This window comes from Peromyscus californicus, unplaced genomic scaffold (genome assembly GCF_007827085.1).
Source record: "Peromyscus californicus insignis strain IS unplaced genomic scaffold, ASM782708v3 Scaffold_8__1_contigs__length_139910024, whole genome shotgun sequence".
NCBI lineage: Eukaryota > Metazoa > Chordata > Mammalia > Rodentia > Cricetidae > Peromyscus > Peromyscus californicus.
In genome coordinates this window covers 57394185-57412610 of record NW_026294606.1, presented here as the reverse complement: position 1 = coordinate 57412610, position 18426 = coordinate 57394185, and the positions used below count along the sequence as shown (strand labels likewise).

The 18426-nt window shown below is 42.8% G+C and overlaps 1 protein-coding gene across 1 annotated transcript; it reads right to left on the bottom strand.

Annotated features, from left to right (window-relative positions):
* Positions 1-12437: 12437 nt before the first annotated feature.
* On the bottom strand, positions 12438-13355 carry LOC128102879 (60S ribosomal protein L24-like). The gene has a single exon (XM_052726776.1). The coding sequence runs from the start codon at positions 13353-13355 to the stop codon at positions 12882-12884; it is 474 nt and encodes a 157-aa protein (XP_052582736.1). The 3' UTR covers positions 12438-12881.
* Between the last annotated feature and the right edge of the window lie 5071 nt (positions 13356-18426).

The following is an 18426-nucleotide window of genomic DNA, read 5'->3' as shown; positions in this document are numbered from 1 at the left end:
GACACAGCCGTGGGAGGGACATGGCCTTGGGCAAATGCCTCTCTAGCTGTGTATCTGCAAGCATTTAGGTAAAAAAGTTTCTTATTAACAGAGGGAGGTCTGGGTGGTGTACATCCAGCATACCGTCCCTTTTCCTAAGCTATTCTGTTTGTCGCAGTGGTAACAAAAGGCTCCTAACCCTTTTTGAATCACTACATGTATCCAAGATTCAATTTAGTTCTCCATTTTGAAAAAGTTAATTAATTTTGTCAACTTGATGGTTCGTTATTAACCCTGCTGCCTCTCTTTCTCTCTGGTGGAGATTGAGCTTAGGCCCTGTGCATGCTAGGCAAGTACTCTACTACTACTGAGGTGCGTCCGTGGCCCTTCCTTTCTTGGCATCTCTTTTTTACTATTGTGTATATATACACACAATGTGTGTGGTGGGGGCACACATGCCACAGTGAACATGGAAAGGTCAGAGGGCAACTCTGTGGCGTTAGTTGTCTCCTCCTACCTTTATGTTGGTTCTGGGAATGGAATTCAGGTTGCCAGATTTGCATAGCAAGCGCATAGACCTGCAGAGCCAGCTCACCGGCCACTCTTGCCTTTTTCCCAATAATCAAGATCTGGGTGTGATTCATATTTTTATTTTATTTGGTTTTTGTGTGGAGACAGGGTCTCACTATGTAGTCCTGGCTGTCCTGGAACTTACTATGCAGACCAGGCTAGCCTCAGACTCAGAGATCCACCTGCCTCTGCCTCCCATGTTGTGGGACTAAAGGCATGAACCTCTGTGTATGATTTTGAAAGTGTCCTTCTCCCTGTGTCCCTCATACTTAGTTGCTACTAGTTTGCACACTAAGCATTAAGTCTCCAGATAGTGCTCCGTTCTCCTTGACAAAGGCTCTGTGTTCCCACTAAAGTCAAAGCTCATGTCTTCATGACAGAATTCTTATTAAGGTCTATCAACAGTGAGGGCTCCACAGTGGGAGCCTGTCAAACAGACAATGAAAATCCTAAAGGAAACAATGATTTTTGATGTGAATTCTCACTCCAACTTGTGTTCTTCCAGTCTTCTCTAGGCCCATCACCATATCTCATACCTCGAACACCTCTTCATTTCTCAACACCCAGCAAAGTTCTCTCTCTTCTCTCTTCTAACTTGCATTTTGTGAGCATTCACTAAACACCACACCCAAAGAGAACATCCATTTCTCTGGATTCATAAAAGGAGTTTGTCTTGTTTGTGGATATATCGCCTTCCAATCCCAAGGTGTCTAAATCTGATTGTTACTTTAACTTTTCCAGGGTGCATTTGGAAAGTAAAGGACTTAAAGAGTATTTTGCCTGCCCTTCTTGTCTTTTAAGATGAAGAAAACTAAACCTTGAACGAGTTTGATAGCTTGGCTCAGGCCACACATTTAATGTCCTACTTTGAAAGGATTTGGCCAGTACTCCTTGTACATAAATCAGTGACCTGTTTTTTCTAGGGCTGTGGTAATGGATTATAGCAACTATGAGAAGTGCATTCTCTCACAGTTCTAATGATGAGAAATCTGAAGTCAAGGTGTGAGCAAGGCCATGTCTCCTTTGGAAGGCTGTAGATTTAGGTCCTTTCTTGTCTCTTCCTGGTTTGGTGCTCTCAAACATTCTTTGGATAGAGTGGTATTACTCCTGTTTCTTCTGCAGTGACTTCTGCAGTGTGCCTATCTTAAACATCTCCCTCAATGTTTATATTAAAATGATACCTATCACGGAATTTAGGTCCTCTCTAGCTTTTAAGGACACTTTTGCAAATATTGTCACAGTGCATATTTAAAGGGTCAGAGATAGGACTTCCTAGGGGCCACCACTCAATACATGTTCCCTGAGGAAAACCTCACCCTGTCCCTCCATGAATGCAATGCTTTACCAACAAAGAGCAAGTTATAATTTGATCTGGGTTTTTACAGTGATTCCAAGTTGTTTGCCACTTTATATATTTTTTATGTTATTTATTTGTTTATTTTTATGCGATGAGTATTTTGCCTGCATGTATGTATATACACTAGGCACATGCAGTACCTGCAGAGTTCAGACCAGGGCATCTTATCCTCTGGAACTGGGCCAGTATGCGGGTGCTGGGAATTGAACCTTGGCCTTTTGCAAGTTCTGTACCATAGTCATAGTTGCTATGCAGTTGTTAACAAGTAAGATCTTAGAGTTTTGTTTATGAGCCTAGCCTTTAGTGGCTGAGCCATCTCTCTAGAGGAAGAGTAAGATCTTAAAGGCTAAGCTTATAATCAAAAATACAGAAAGAGTGAGATCTACATGTGGATAAATGAAATGATCTATCAACTATATTAAGTGAAAATGGAATAATGTTATTCTGCCCATTATGTTAGCATATATATAATATACACACATATATGCTTTAACTTTAACTTTAATATATGCGTACATATACACACATAAACTCTGCTAGTGTCTGTATAGTATATTTCTGTAATGACATAAGAAACTATGAAATTAATAGCAAGGAGAGGGACTAGAGGCCTCACTATGAGGAATAAACACACCCTACTTCTCTCTCTTTGTGTCTGCTATAATTTAAACATAAAATGATCCCCCACCCCAGACTCGTATGTTGCAGTACTTGGTCCACAGGTGGTTGTGTTGTTTGGGGAGGTTGTGGAACCTTTGGACCCCGAGGCCTAGCCAGCAGATGTAGGGCCAGATGTCATAGTGTGTTTACTGATGACCCAGGGGGTCTCACTAATGCCCTCATATTTCCTCTGCCACAGCCACGAACTGCTCTTGACACTGTGCCTTCCTACCTGAGGTACTGTATCTCTGAACTATGAGTCAGAATAAACTTTCCCTCTCATGTCTGTTAGATGTTTTTTTCGGGGGAACAAAAGAAATTTACCAACTTAAGTGTTGTTTGACTTACAAAATACCATGTGTAATTTTAAAAGCCAAAGCAAAGCACAAGACGGCTGGAGAAATAGCTCAGTCGGTAAAGTTCTTGCCTTGTAAGCATGAGGACCCCAGCATTATCCCCAGAACCTATGTAAAAGTGCCCAGGGTCATGGCATGCGCTTGGAATCCCAGCACTGGGGAGGCAGAGACAAGAGGACCCCTGGGGATCCCTTCCCTGGCCTGCCAAAGGAACCAAATCAGCAGGCTTCAGGCCAATGAGAGGACTATGTGTAAAAAGAGGTAGATGGGATTTCTATGGATAATGCCTAAGGTTGTCCTCTACCCTTCTCATGCCTGCATGTGCCACACACACATACACCACACACACACGTAATAAAAACATATAATATTGACATCTTAAGGCTAAATTCACAAGGTAAACTGTTTAACACTGTGGAAATGCTGGGGTGTAAGTCAAAGGAGACCTCTCCTGTCAAGCAGGCTCAGCTTCAGTTACCCAGGGATGTTTCACAAATCACAGGTAGGGTGAGAATGTCCTCCCACGGGGTGGGATCCCAGGTACTTCCTACAGAACAACAAACGGGCCAAGTGACCCAAATATGCAAATCGAGCTGGTCAGGCAAGATTCTGATCTTCACTGCAGTGTTCCCAGGTAGCCCTCGGATATTGAGTGGAGTGAAGGCCTGACTTCTACACATGGAGGCAAGCCTCTCAAAGTGCGTCCCAGGACTCTTTTACCCTATACACTGGTCAGATCTGTTAGCACCAGAGTGTGCAAAACAATTGGAATTAGAGTCATGCGAAACCCACCCCTTGACGAACTGGGCGGGAACACAGAGCTGTATCAACTGGAGGGTCGGGCAGCTCATGACACACCAAGCAAGTGGAAGGTCGGCTTCCAAACCAGCGCCTTCTCATGCCAGCAGGTTAGGAAGCACCAAAGATGCTACAGTTGATGGAGCCCATGGGAAGAAGACCTAAGAGAAAGAGGGAGGAAAGGGGGAAAAAAATAAAAGGAAAGACAAGAACAAGTAGTGTAGCAAAGAAGTGCAGAGAGTAAATGGGGCTGACTTCATAATCCGGGGCAGTCTGCAGGAAAAGGGGTGCAAATATAGATAATCACATGCACGAACTAAGCCATCTCAAAAGGATGAATAGCACATGTTTTCTGTCATGTGGATCCTAGATTTTGTGCAGACACATAAAACCACGTATGTTTATATGAAAGTACAAGTACTGTGATTTTTAAATTTTGCAATGTGTTTTTATAATAAACTTTAAAGGAAATTTATTTATTTATTTATTTATTTATTTATTTATTTTTTTGGTTTTTCGAGACAGGGTTTCTCTGTGTAGCTTTGCGCCTTTCCTGGAACTCACTTGGTAGCCCAGGCTGGCCTCGAACTCACAGAGATCCGCCTGGCTCTGCCTCCCAAGTGCTGGGATTAAAGGCGTGCGCCACCACCGCCCGGCTGGAAATTTATTTTTAAAACTAAAAAACAAAAGTAAAAGGAAAACCTTCTGGGGAAACAAAAGGGACCAATGGAAGAGGGAGGCTGAGAGGGGGAGAGGACTGAGGTACGTGTGAAAATGTCGGTGGTGGCGCACGCCTTTAATCCCAGCACTCGGGAGGCAGAGCCAGGCGGATCTCTGTGAGTTCGAGGCCAGCCTGGGCTACCAAGTGAGTCCCAGGAAAGGCGCAAAGCTACACAGAGAAACCCTGTCTCGAAAAACGAAAAAAAAAAAAGAAAAAAAAAAAAAAAAAAAAAAGAAAATGTCCTTATACTACACTGTATGCAGCTGGGTATGGTGGCACAAGTCTTTAGCCTCAGCACTCAGGAGGCAGAGGTGGGTGGATCTCTGTGAGTTTGAACCCAGCCTGGTCTACATAGAAAATTCTAGGACAGTCAGGGCTACATAGAGACACCCTGCTAAAACAAACAAACAACCGAACAACAACAACAACAACAAATTTACTATACTGCCAGGTGGTGGTGGCGGCGGCGGCGGCGGCGGCGGCGGCGGCGGCGGCGGCGGCGGCGGCGGCGGCGGCGGCGGCGGCGGCGGCGGCGGCGCACGCCTTTAATCCCAGCACTTGGGAGGCAGAGGCAGGCAGATCTCTGTGAGTTCGAGGCCAGCCTGGTCTCCAAAGAGAGTTCTAGGAAAGACATAAAGCTACACAGAGAAACCCTGCCTCGAAAAACCAAAAAAAAAAAAAAAAAACTTAAAAAAATTTACCATGTGCAATGGATATATACAAATGTTTTTATAAAAAGAGACCCAAAGCATATGTAATTTCTATCTTTTTTAGTTTTAATATAAAATCAACCACGACAAATATTGACCTTTTGGCCATTTCTCCTTCCAGTTACTGCTACTTAAACACTTATGTGAGAAGTGAAGACTGGCCTAAAATGAGAGAATTGTGGGGTTCGACATGTAGGCAAGGGACTCTTGTTCAGCACCCAAACCAACCAAACAAAAGATAGTGCATCCAAGTACATTCTTGTTTGTTTGTTTTAAGATTAAAGTCTCCATACCCTAGGTAGCCCAGGCTGGCCAAACCTTCATGGTAATCCTCCCACCTAAGCTTCCCAATGCTAGGATTTTAGGTATGCACCACCACACCCAGCTTAAAGCTGAAACTCAAATGCACATATTTAACTTCTGTCTTGGCTGCTTTCTTACTGGGCCAACCAATAAGCCGATCAAGAGAGCACACCAGTGAGTGGGGCTGCACCTGTCAGCCCAGCCGCCCTCACACAGATAAGGCCCAAGGACAGCTTTTCAGTGTCAATAGTTCCTCTGAAGTGATAGGACTGAAAACTGAAGAATTCTGCTGACCTAAATTACAGCTTTCAAAGCACAGCCAACTTACTCTGTCTCCCAGCTGGCCTGAACAGGAGCTGCTCTGTCCTGCCACACCCTCCCCTAAGTGACAAAATGACACCCCTAGAGAGCTCTTCTAGCCAGTCATCAAATTGTGTAGGTCAAAAAATGTCAGACATTTTTGACTAACTGTGGATTTACACTCAACCTCAAACCTATAGATCCACCCTCTTTTCACTGTGTTTTGTGAGTCCAGTGACTTTCGGTGCATCCACACAACTACTGCTCTGGTGGTGATCCAAAATGAGAGTTCACCTTTCCAGAACTCTCTGGTCAGTTCATGCTTATCTACAGTTAGTCTTCATACTGTTTCCAGAGGGCCTTTTAGAAACTCAGTCTCTATTCCCCCTTAAAATAAACACAAAGACTTAATCAAATCCTGGAATATTCTTCATTTACATGCCCTGGATACATCTCAAATCCAGGAACTGGTGTGTAGCTCAGTTGGTAGAGTGCTTGTCTGAAATGCAAGAGGCACTGAGACACGGTGGTGAAGACTACTATGGTGGTAGAGACAGAAAAATTAGAAGTTCAAGGCCAACCTTGGCTACATAGTGAGTTCAGGGCCAGCCTGAACTTTGTCAGATACTGTCGTGAAAAACTATGACAACAAAAAATATCTTGAATCCATCTTTTCCCTAAGTTTTAGCCATTCTGTTTAGAACATGTAAGAACATGTCTGTGAAGCTGGGCATGGTGGCATGTCAGAACACAGTCCAAGAATGGAGTTGTACAAGGAGACTTCTGAGTGCTTATGAGAAAACTCTAAGAAACCTAGATGAGAGTCTTATTACTATGGTTTCTTCAAGAACATGGAATTGTTCTTAGATTATGCTTTCGTGCCCCTCCCAGGTGTAGCAGATAGGAGTGAGTTTACTTCAGATTATTCTTTATGACTGACTATTGTTATTTGTTTATATGCTTCTATGGAAAAACATGATTCTGCTGTGATCAGCTTGTGTGCCATGGGTGGCTTGCCCTTGTGATTGGACACTTTACCCACGTGACTCCTCTTAACCCTCAGAGTATATTGACGCTCTGAGTGAAGTCGGCTACTGCATAAGACTTGAGTCCACCTCATTTCTAGACTCCATTCTCCCACGTCCCACTGTCTCTAGAACAGTGACAGTGGCACATGCCTTTTATGCCAGCACTGGGGAGGCAGAGGCAGGAAGCTCTCTGAGTCTGAGGCCAGCCTGGTCTGCAGAGTGAGTCCCAGAACTACATAGAGAGACCCTATCTCAGCAACGAACAAACAGATAAAGAAACATAACATTTATAATTTTAATTTTAATTTTCTAAAATTCCCTATTACTTTTTGGAGAGTATTTTAAAAGTTAAAAAAAAAAATAGCATAAAGCCAGGCTTCCCCAAACCATACATTTTGACAGGATTCCACCAAGAGCCATTTAAATATAATTTACTGAGAGAAGACAGCCGATTGCAGAAGTTATTTAAACTTTCTTAGCTGTGAGTTTCCTCCCCCACAAACAAGAGCCTGCAGGATCTGTTTTTGCAGAACCCAATTATCCTGGCTCACTGAGGCACAGCCCAACCAACACCTGGCAAAGAGGAAGCACACTCAATAACGCAGTAGAAGGAAAATTAAAACTCAGTTTATGTAAAGCCATTGGAAGGAAAATTTTGGATCAATTTTTTTATGTTTTCAGTTTTTTGAGGTGCTAGGAATTAAAATCAGCATGCCAGGCAAGTGCTTTAACATTGAGCTGCCCACCTTCTAATTTTTTTTTTAAAGATAAAAAGATAGCTTAAATATATCTCTGGGAATTTCCCCTAAACTACCTAAGTCAGGGGACACAAAGTTGGGCTTGGAAACCTAATGCATGTGATTAAGAAAATGTAAATGGAGGTTGGGGATTTAGCTCAGTGGTAGAGCACTTGCCTAGCAATCACAAGGCCCTGGGTTCCGTCCTCAGCTCCGGGGGTGGGGGGGGACTGGAAAAAAAGAAAATGTAACTGATACCCATTGGAATATTGGCCACCCCTCTCTTCTGGGAACTGGCTAATCCTCCCACAGGTGTGGACTGCTAGCAGCCATATCTCTACCATGTGATCCTATCCCCTGGCTACAGTTAGTTGGTCAAAGTGGACAATCAAATTATTCTTCTGGAAAACTGACAAGGAATTTGAAAACCTGAATAGTGTAGTTCATTGGTTCTCAACCCAGGTGCATTTTGCTTGCCTAGACACTGGCAGTATCTGTAAACATTTTGTTTTGTTTTTGTTTTTTGAGACAGGGTTTCTCTATGTAACAGCCCTGGCTGTTCTGGAATTCTCTTTGTAGACCTTGAGCTCACAGAGATCTGCCAGTCTCTGCCTTCTGAGTGCTGGGATTAAAGGCGTGTGGCACCACCACCCAGCTAACATTCTACTCTTGAAAGGTTTACAACCTAGAAACAATACTGTCTTAGTTAGGGTTTACTATTGCTGTAAAGAGACATCATGACCATGGCAACTCTGATAAAGAAAACATTTAATTGAGTATGGCTCACTTATAGTTTCAGAAGTTCAGTCCATTATGATTATGAAGGGAAGCAAGCATGGCAGTGTACAGGCAGACGTGGTGCTGGAGCTGAGAGTGCTACATCTTACAGACAACAGGAAAAGCTTTGAGAGACTTCAAAGCCCACCCTTTTCCTCCAACAAGGCCACACCTCCTAATAATGTCACTCCCTTTGGAGGCCATTTTCTTTCAAGCCACCACAAATACAGAACAGAAAACACCCAGTTAGAAGCTAGGGTGTACCAGTCATGACATACTTGTAGTCCCAGCACTTGGAAGGTAAAGATAGGAGGATCAAGAGTTCAAGGACAGACACAGCTACAGAGAATGTTTGAGGCTAACCTGGGATACATGAGAGACCCTATCTAAAAAACAAAGCAAGCTGGGCAGTTGGTGGCACATGCCTTTAATCCCAGCACTTGGGAGGCAGAGCCAAGCAGATCTCTGTGAATTTGAGACCAGCCTGTTCTACAGAGTGAGATCCAGGACAGGCACCAAAACTACACAGAGAAACCCTGTCTCAAAAAACAAACAAACAAAAAAAGCAAAACAATAAGCCAAACCAAGACAGGGTGGTGATTGCTTAGAGAAGGATAATACAGAGTATTCTGAGACCCCAGAACAGTGGAATTTTTCTAAGTTAGGAGAAGTAAGGAAAGAGCCCTACAAGATGGGACAGCTACACTGAGAACCGAAGCAAGCAGGAAGAAAGCGCGGCCAAGTATGCTAGTGTACATTCAGACAGAAGAACAAGTGTCCATAAGGGAAACAGCATGGCAAGTGTCTGGGATGCAAAAATGTTTGGTGTGGAAGTGCCAGGAGTCTGTCTGTTGGCTCTCAACTCCAGTTCTGCTTCTCTCTGCATTGCAGGGGACAAAAAGTCAGCAAGTTACATTTCCCTGATCTCTCTGCCAATTGACTATTGGCCAGGTTTTGCCAGTGGAAAGCCGAGGAGGAAGATGGTGGTGGGTGTTTGGTGTGTATGTGTGTGTGCCATGTTCTTCCACATTGCAAGCATCTCCACTAGTGGCAGCAACAGCAGCCAATGACTGAATCCTCCTGGGGGTTCACCAGCAGCCATGGCAGGGTCACTACATCAGCTTCACTGGCAGTGGAGGTAACGAGGGTGGATACCTTTGCATTCCTTCAACAGCACAGCAGTCACAGACAGCATTGTTGGCCGAGGCTAAGTAGCATCATTTTCACACTTCTCCAGCTCCAAGTCTCTGGGGAAACATATCTTTTTACTCTTCTAATTCTTTTTAACACTTCCATTTATCGCATTGCCTGTGTTTAAAATACCTTCTGACTGGACCCTAAAATAGCAACTGAGTCAGAAAATAAGATGGGGGTGGAGGAGGGCTGTGGTGAGAGATGTGGTTCAATAGGTAATTCAACAGCAGATGGTCCAATCTGTGTTAGGAAATGATCAGGCATTTGGACTTTATCTTAAGAGCAGTGGAGACCCACAGAAGACTTAAAGACATATTTAAGGATTGAACACAGGGTCTTCCCCACGCTTGTGAACACAAGTGCTGGACCACTGAACTACATCCTCATTGCAAGGTTTTAAATAGATATATAATTTATAAATCTTTATCTCCAAGATCTTGTGAAATAGTAATTTTAGTATCCTTTTTTAGAAAACAAAACAAACGAAACACCTACTTTTCAAAACACCCAGAAGAGCTGATACTAAAACCTTTCTTCCCTTCCTTCCTTCCTTCCTTCTTTCCTTCCTTCCTTCCTTCTTCCCTCCCTCCCTCCCTTCCTTTTTTTTTTTTTTTTTTTTTTGGCTGGTGGAGAGTCATGTTTTTTTTTTCAACATCTGTGAGAGATTCAGAGGCCGACAGGAGAGTCCCCACAAGGCAGACACTGAAGGACTGAAAAAGGAACCTGGAAGTCACTGGAGATTTAGGGAAATTCTCAGATTGTGTGTCAGGAGTTCTAGAGAGGAGAGTGGGGTCCTTTGAGGGAAAGGTTGTCAGGACCCCCAACCCTGCAGTTAGCACCCCCAGTTTTATTCATTCTTATTAATTCCTCAAACTCCTGTGTGTGTCTGGGTGCTCAGGGATTCTGGCGTGGGGACCACAGGGTCAAGTGGATCTCAGCAGCTCCTGAGCTAATGCTAGAAGGCCTAAGCCTGAGATGGGGTGGTCACAATTATAGCCCCACTTAGGTTGCTTTGTGTGGCATTGCTGCGTGTGGAGGATGGTAGATGGGAGGCTGAGCAGAGAAGAGCAGGTGATGTACAGCCACTCAGATTGTGAACAGTGTTGTCTATGACGGACAACTTGAATGGTAAATTTGTCCTGACTGCTCTGGGCTGCAACAGGATCCTCCTAAGGCAACTTCCCTGGTCCCACTGGGGTCTGGAGTTCCTCTGTCAGGCTGATATAGAATGCAGTCATCTTCCACAGATTGAGATCTTGTGAAATAGTAATTTTAGTATCCTTTTTTAGAAAACAAAACAAATGAAACACCTACTTTTCAAAACACCCAGAAGAGCTGGTACTAAATCTCTTCCTTCCTTCCTTCCTTCCTTCCTTCCTTCCTTCCTTCCTTCCTTCCTTCCTTCCTTCCTCCCTCCCTCCCTCCCTCCCTTCATTCCTTTTGTTTTTCAAAACAGGGTTTCTCTGTGTAGACCTGACTTTCCAGGAACTTGCTCTGTAGACCAGGCTGGCCTCAAATTCACAGAGATCCACCCATCTCTGCCTCCTGTGTGCTAGAATTAAAGGCACGCACCACCACTACCCGGCTTGTTTTTATTGTTGAGACAGGGTCTCACTATATATAGCCCTAGGCTGGCTCCAGTGTCTTTTGCCTCCTGAGTGCTGGGATTAGAGAAGCACATCACCCATTCCTTCTCTCTCTCTCTCTCTCTCTCTCTCTCTCTCTCTCTCTCCTTCCTTCCTTCCTTCCTTCCTTCCTTTCTTTCTTTCTTTCTTTCTTTCTTTCTTTCTTTCTTTCTTTCTTTCTTTCTTTCTTTCTTTCTTTCTTTCTTCAGTACTAGGGATTAAAAGCTAGGTAAGCACTTTACTACTGAACTATATCCTCACTACCTTATTCCATTGCATTTAATCGTTGCTGATCATGGCAGCATGCCCAAGTATCCTGTTTATTCATCAAGTATTTGATCAGTTCTCATGTGCTCAGCACTTTTCAGAATGTTAGAAGCAAAGTTGTAGACAAGGCAGATAATATCCCTACCTTCATGGACTTTGACATTTTAGTTGGCAGGCAAAGAAAAGTGAAGAAAGTAATTTGCAATCTGATAAAGCCGTGGAAAACAAATAAGCAGAATACTGACAGAATATTGGTTGAGGGGAAGTGGGAAGGGCTAGCTCTGTGAAAATGCTCAGAAGGAAGTGGAGGTCGATCATTGTGGAACCAAGAAGAGTACAAAAGTGTTAGATGGTTAAAGGCCGGATTCGAGGACTTGAAAAACTAATGCATTTGGATTGTACCAATCAAAAAGCAAGGGCATAGCACCAGACAAATGGAAGGGCCTGCAGAAGCTAGATGAAGCAATCCCTCGTGAGTTGTATTACCAGCCTTGCATTTCTTTCTAAATACATACTATATGCAGAGGCATGGACATGATCAGATTCGTTTTTTAGAAGACATTGGATAGGATATAGAGGGTAAAACTGTTGGGAAAGCCCACTGAGAAACCATCACAGTGGCCCAGAAGAGATGAAAGTAGCCTGGATTAAGGCTTTCTCATGTTCTTTCCTTAAACTCAATTTCTTCCTTTGTAGAATGAGAATAGAAACTTAGGAAAAACAGATCAGCAAACAATTGTTCCTAGGCACTGAGATATAAGAAAGACTCCAGAGAGATGGCTGGAGAGATGGCTCAGAGGTTAAGAACACTAGCTGCTCTTCCAGAGGTCCTGAGTTCAATTCCCAGCAACCACATGGTGGCTCACAACCATCTATAATGAGATCTGGTGCCCTCTTCTGGTGTGCAGGCAGAATACTATATTCAAAATGAATAAATAAATAAATAAATAAATAAATAAATAAATAAATAAATAAATAAATAAATAAATAAATCTTTAAAAAAAAAAAGAAAGACTCCAATGTGCTGCAGTGTGTCAAGATTTGAAATATATTTAAGATTGATGTACTTTCTATCATTCTCTACCAATCAACCCACTTCCTCTTATTCAGGTTTCACTCCAGCAGGAACTAAGAACAGCTGTGGCCTTGTAACTCACTGAACCAATTAGTGGCTTTAAAGTTGCTTCACCATGCATAGTTTTTGTTGCTTAACTAGCTGTTTATCAACTGGGATAGGCCGTGATGCACGAACCAAGAATGACTGCAGAGTTGTGGTCGGGCTCAGTCTGGAAAGGTTAGCTCAGTTCAGGTGTTTGATTTTGCTTCTTGTCTTGCTTCCTGCAGGGCTTTTGGACCTGTACTGCCAACATTAAACTTCAGTGTAAAGGATCCTTGCTAGTCTTACATTTAATTCTTCTCTCCTAGTGCCTTTACATTTCTTCTTCTTCTTCTTTTTTGAGTTAGAGATTGATCTTTATTCAAAACTCTGATCTACCAAGTTAGCGTTTTCCACCAACTTGGGGAGCAGAGACCTTCACAGGCTTCACAATCTTTTGTTTAGGTGCTGCTTTGGTAGGGGTCTTGGCAGCAGCCATTGCTGTCTTCTTGGACGCCTGCTTAGCCTTTTTTGCTTCCTTGGCAGCCCTGATAGCCTGTTCTCGCTGAGCTTTCCTAACTTCTGGTTTCTGATTCCTCTTGGCCATTATATCAGCAAGAGATGCACCAGTGACAGCTCGCTGGAATTTGACTGCACGGAGGGTTCTTTGCTTTTGAATTTCTTCCGACTGTCCCCTTTTGTGTTTTCTTCTGCAGAGGACAGTCCAGTTTATCTGCCGAGGATTCCTTTTGGAAAGGAATGCGGACTCGCATTTTGCATAAAGAAACTGGAAAACCTTCCCGTTGGTCCTGGCATAGCGCCGCCCGCGTCCGGGGTAGATCTTGTATCCGCTGAAACTGCACAGCTCGATCTTCATGGTGAAAGCTGCCGGCAGGCCGGAGGAAAGATGGCGAAGAGAAAGGCCTTTACATTTCTTGATAACTGTATCATTGAGGAAATGCTGTTCATTCAAAACAATGGTATAATGGTATAATGAATGTAATAAATCAATAAAATTAATGTAATTAATGAATATCATAAATATAATTATTGAATGAATACTGCGAATGTAATCAGTGAATGCCACAAATGTAATTATTATCACGAGTGTAATTAATGAACATCATGAGTGTAATTAAAATATAAATTAAAAATTCCACTGATACTTTTTTTGTTGTTTGTGGTTTTTTTTTTTTTCCCGAGACAGGGTTTCTCTGTGTAGCTTTGGAGACTGTACCTAGAACTTCCTCTGTAGACCAGGCTGGCCTAGAACTCACAGGGATCCGCCTGCCTCTGCCTCCCGAGTGCTGGAATTAAAGGCATGTGCCACCACTGCCCCTGGCACCCGAGGCACTTAAAAGCCTCTTTAGTATCTGTACCACTGGTTTTGTATCAACTTGACACAAGCTACAGTCTTCAAGGAGTAAGGAGTCTCAGTTGAGGAAATGCCTCCTTGAGATCCATCCATTTGTGGGAGGGCCAAGCCCATGGTGGGTGGTGCTATCCCTTGGCTGGTGGTCTGGGTTCTATGAGAAAGCAGGCTGAGCAAGCCAAGGGAAGCAAGCCAGTAAGCAGCACCCCTCCATGGCCTCAGCATCAGCTCCTGCCTCCTGAATCCTGCCCTGTTAAGAGTGCCTGTCCTGATTTCCTTCAGTGGTGAATAGAATGGAAGTATAAGCCAAGTAAACCCTCTACTCCCTAACTTGCTCTTTGTTCATGGTGCTTTGTCACAGCAATAGAAACTCTAAGACAAGTTGGTACAAGCGTACTGAGGTATTATTGTGACAGACCTGACCATGTTTTGGGGAGGATTGTGCAAGGACTTTGGAACTTTGGGCTAGAAGAGCCATTGAGTGTTAAGGGCTCAGTGGGATGTTATTTAGGAGCTTGGAAGATAAGAATATTCAGAGCAGTGCAGAGAATGGAGGTTTGGCTTGTGAAGTTTCAGAGAGAAGTTTAAAGACTCTATCAGAGCCATTTGTTATTTTGAATTAAGATCCTGTAGTTCTGGTTAGCTGGGGCTGAAGAATCAGCTATGATTAACAAGATAACAGAACTACTAAAGCAAAACTGCTTCCCTGGAATACTTGATGCTAGTCAGCTGGAGCTAAGAAATTAGTGGTGATTAAGAAGAGACCAGGGCGGTGGTGGTGCACGCGTTTAATCCCAGCACACGGGAGGCAGAGCCAGGCGGATCTCTGTGATTTCAAGGCCAGCCTGGTCTACAGCATGAGATCCAGGATAGACACCAAAACTACACAGAAAAACCTTGTCTCGAAAAAAACAAAAACAAAAAAGAAGAGACCAGCACCACTCAGGTGAGATCTTCAGGGAAGTGTTTCCTGAGATCACAAAGAAGCTGTGTTCTAGAGGCAGCCAAGGCTGTACTGGACTTGGTAATTTGTAAGTAGGAGTTACTCTGGTGGTAATGGTTTTGAAGTCATGAAGGGGTCAGGGAGAGCAACTGAGGTTTGAAACTGTGAGAGGCCAGGAAAGCCCACTGGTGAAGGCGTAGCCTCAGTGGCAGTTGAAGGCCCAGGACTGGAGGGGCCGTGCAAAGAAGTTGAAGCTTGGCACCATTTAGAGAGCCTATGAGAGGCTATTGGTGAAAGTGCACCCAGTTGCAGCAGAAGACCCCAGCGTTTTACAGATGCCAATACCATGACCATCAAGAACAGCAGCAGCAGTGGAGTTGGAGCCAGCTGAAGCCTAGAAGACAACCTCTGAGTGATGCAGAGGGCAGAGCAAGACAAGTTCTGTGTGCTGCAAAGGGTGGAGCTGGAGAAGAGATCCAAGCCCGTTGAAGGGATACTGAGTGGATCCCAGCCATTGGACAGTTGAATTTGGTTTTGCTTTGATTTGTGACTGTGCCCTGATTTTTCCCTCTTGACGTAAGAAAGAAACCCTAAGACAATATGCAAAGACTGGTGGCAAACTATGAATAAAGTTCTATTTTTATGGTTCACTTTAAAAATGGCTATTTCATGTCAGTTCACACTTATAGACATCATGGCTCTGATGCCTTAAAAACAGAGCCTACTTAAGGTGTCAGCTGTTTTGCCAGGAAAAGGTCAGTTATGTTCACTGTTAAATAGTCAGATATCACTGTCTGGGGGACCAGCCCCCAGCAGCACAGGGCTCAAAGGGAAATACACAAAGTCGGCATGTACTAGACATTTTTATCTGAGGGGGTTAAGACACTCACACATCTCTTGATGGATTCCTTCTTTATTCTTCTGTATTCTTTATTCTGTGTTCTATTTTCTTATCTCTCTCCAGAAATGTCTCTTCTGTCTCTCTTGATGTTTTCCTTCTCCTTCTAACTCTCTCATTCTTGATGTTCTCCTTCTAACCCATTTAAACTCTATCTTTATTCTTTCCCTTACAGCTTATATACCCCACCAAAATCTTTCAGACAATATAAAAATTACAATGTGTTACATTCTGTTTTTCAAGTGAATGATTACAATGAACAAAAGTTTAAAAAAAAAGCATGTTTTCCATATCCCTTAGATGATTAAACATTCTACAGGTGAAAAACAAATTATCCCAAGAACCCATGAACATTCATACCCAAGCAACTTGTTATAGATTAACAGTGAGTAAGCAAGATAATCTTCTCAGTCATGTCTTTTACTGGCAGGCTATGTTTTGCAGTTAAAAAGAAAGGGCCAATTACTTTGTTACTTACCTTGAAAGGTAATCTTATAAGGAGTCTTAAAGGAATCACAAACCTAAATTTTTATTTTATTTTATTTTATTTTATTTTTCAGAGCTTTATTAGAAGGGGAAAGAGGAGAGCCAGGCCTGGAGAGAGAGAAAGATGGCGGGGGGGGGGGGGGGGGGAGCAGAGCAGAGCAGAAAGAGCAGAGAGAAGTCTTCTTTAAATCTTAAGTGCATATCCACTTGCTTTGGAACAATCCTTTTCTACACTATGAATATGTAGTACTCTCATTGGTTAATAAAAAGCTGACATGTTGGTATCCGGGCAGGACATTAGATGGGAAAGCCAAACTGAGAATGATGGGAAGAAGGAGGGCGGAGTCTAGAGAGAGGCCAGCCTGTTACTGAACAAGCAGGACATGTAAAAAATGATGTAATAAACCATGAGCCATGTGGCAAAGCATAAATAGAAATATGGGTTAATTTAAGTGTAATAGTTAGCTAGTAACAAACCTGAGCTATCGACCGAGCATTTATAATGCATTTTCTGCCTCTGAGTCAGTTATTTGGGACTAGGCAGTTGGGAGAGAAAAATTCCACCTCCGTTTATACCCACTCTTATATATCAGGATATTGAGGGCAGAAATAGGTATAAGGAATTAACCATCATCTTTGGTCATCAACCAATCTAGCAAGAAAGGCATATCAGCTAATGATAATTAGGCTGCTTTGTTCTTGTTCCCTGACCTTAAAGAGCTCCTCACTCAACCATGTGCCTTTCTAAACCTTTAGATTATCTTCTTGGGTTTTTTTTTTTTTTAATCTCAAAGCTATTTAATAAAAACACCTTAGTCTAAGTTATTTTCAAAGCTTTGTTTCAGTTATGATACACTCCAAACCCCATGAACACATCTCCCAACATTAAGGTTAAAAGAATTTAGGCTAGCTGGGCCACTAGAACTCAGCTGTTTTTCTTAATCATTAACCTAAGCCATAGTCTATATGGCTCCTCAATAGAAACTCATGTGTTCTAGTTGTGTAACATGTCCTTGATTTTTTATAATCAAAACTCTATTTAAACTAACATTATTATCAATGAGACAGTACAGTTTAGGAAGGAATCATTTTCATAATAATCCACAGGTTAAAATGCCCAGTACAATGGGCTGTTTCCATGAGATAAACATACTACATAACAGGCAGTGGGGATCTCCCCAAACCCATTCACACCATGCCAGATAGCAGAGAAAGATGGCAGGAGCAGACATGTAAAGGCACAGCAGAAGCAAAAGACATTCTGGGGTCTGTGGTCTCAGGGCCTTGCCTATCTGAGAGTTACCCGTCAGGAATTTTCCTCCTGGTGGGCTGACACCTTGAACTTCAATTACCATCCACTGCTTCTCTGACATGACCACAGACAGTCAGGTTTAGAATCTCTTCTTTTTTTTCAAGACAGAGTTTCTCTGTTTAACAGCCTTAGCTATCCTGGAACTTGCTCTGTAAACCAGGGTGGCCTCAAACTCAAAGAGATCTGTTTGCCTCTGCCTCCCAAGTGCTGGGATTAAAGGAGTGTGTATATGCCACTACCACTCAGCTAGAATCTCATAATTTTGCATTTCTTATAAAAATTGATTTGGCCTTGAACATATATATCAACTTAAGATTCTATGCGGCTTCATTTACTTAAAAATATTTTGAGTGTATGTGTGTGTGCATTCACCTTGTTTTATGAGAAAGGGTCTCTCACTGTCCTGGAGCTTATGAAGGATGCTAGATTTACCAAGCCTAGGGGTAGGATCCTTGGGTATCATCTCCTTAGTACTGGGATAACAAGTGTGTGTCACTGTGCCTCTTCACGTGGGTTCTAGGGATCAAGTACTTTACCAACTGAACTAGTTCCCCAGCCCTCCTGTTGTGTATAGTTTTAAATAGCTATCTTCTACCTTCCTAGAGAGGTCTGCTGTCTAATAACATACCTCCTTAAACCCTCTTTGTGGGGTGAAGAAATGTAAAAAAATAAAATAAAGGTCACAATTGTCACAGTTGCTGGACAGTTTCCTGTGCTTGTAATTCTAGCCCTTGGAAGGCTGAGGCTGTAAGACAGACAACTAGAGGCCAACTTGGGCTTTGTAGCATGATTCTGACTCAAAAAAATTCATAAAAGTACATATTCTTTAATCTGAATTATTATAACTATGAGGAAAGAAATTTTACCACTATTGAGTAGCTACTATCCAGCTATACTTGAGAATAAAGCTTGAGTGAAATATAAACATTTATCAGAT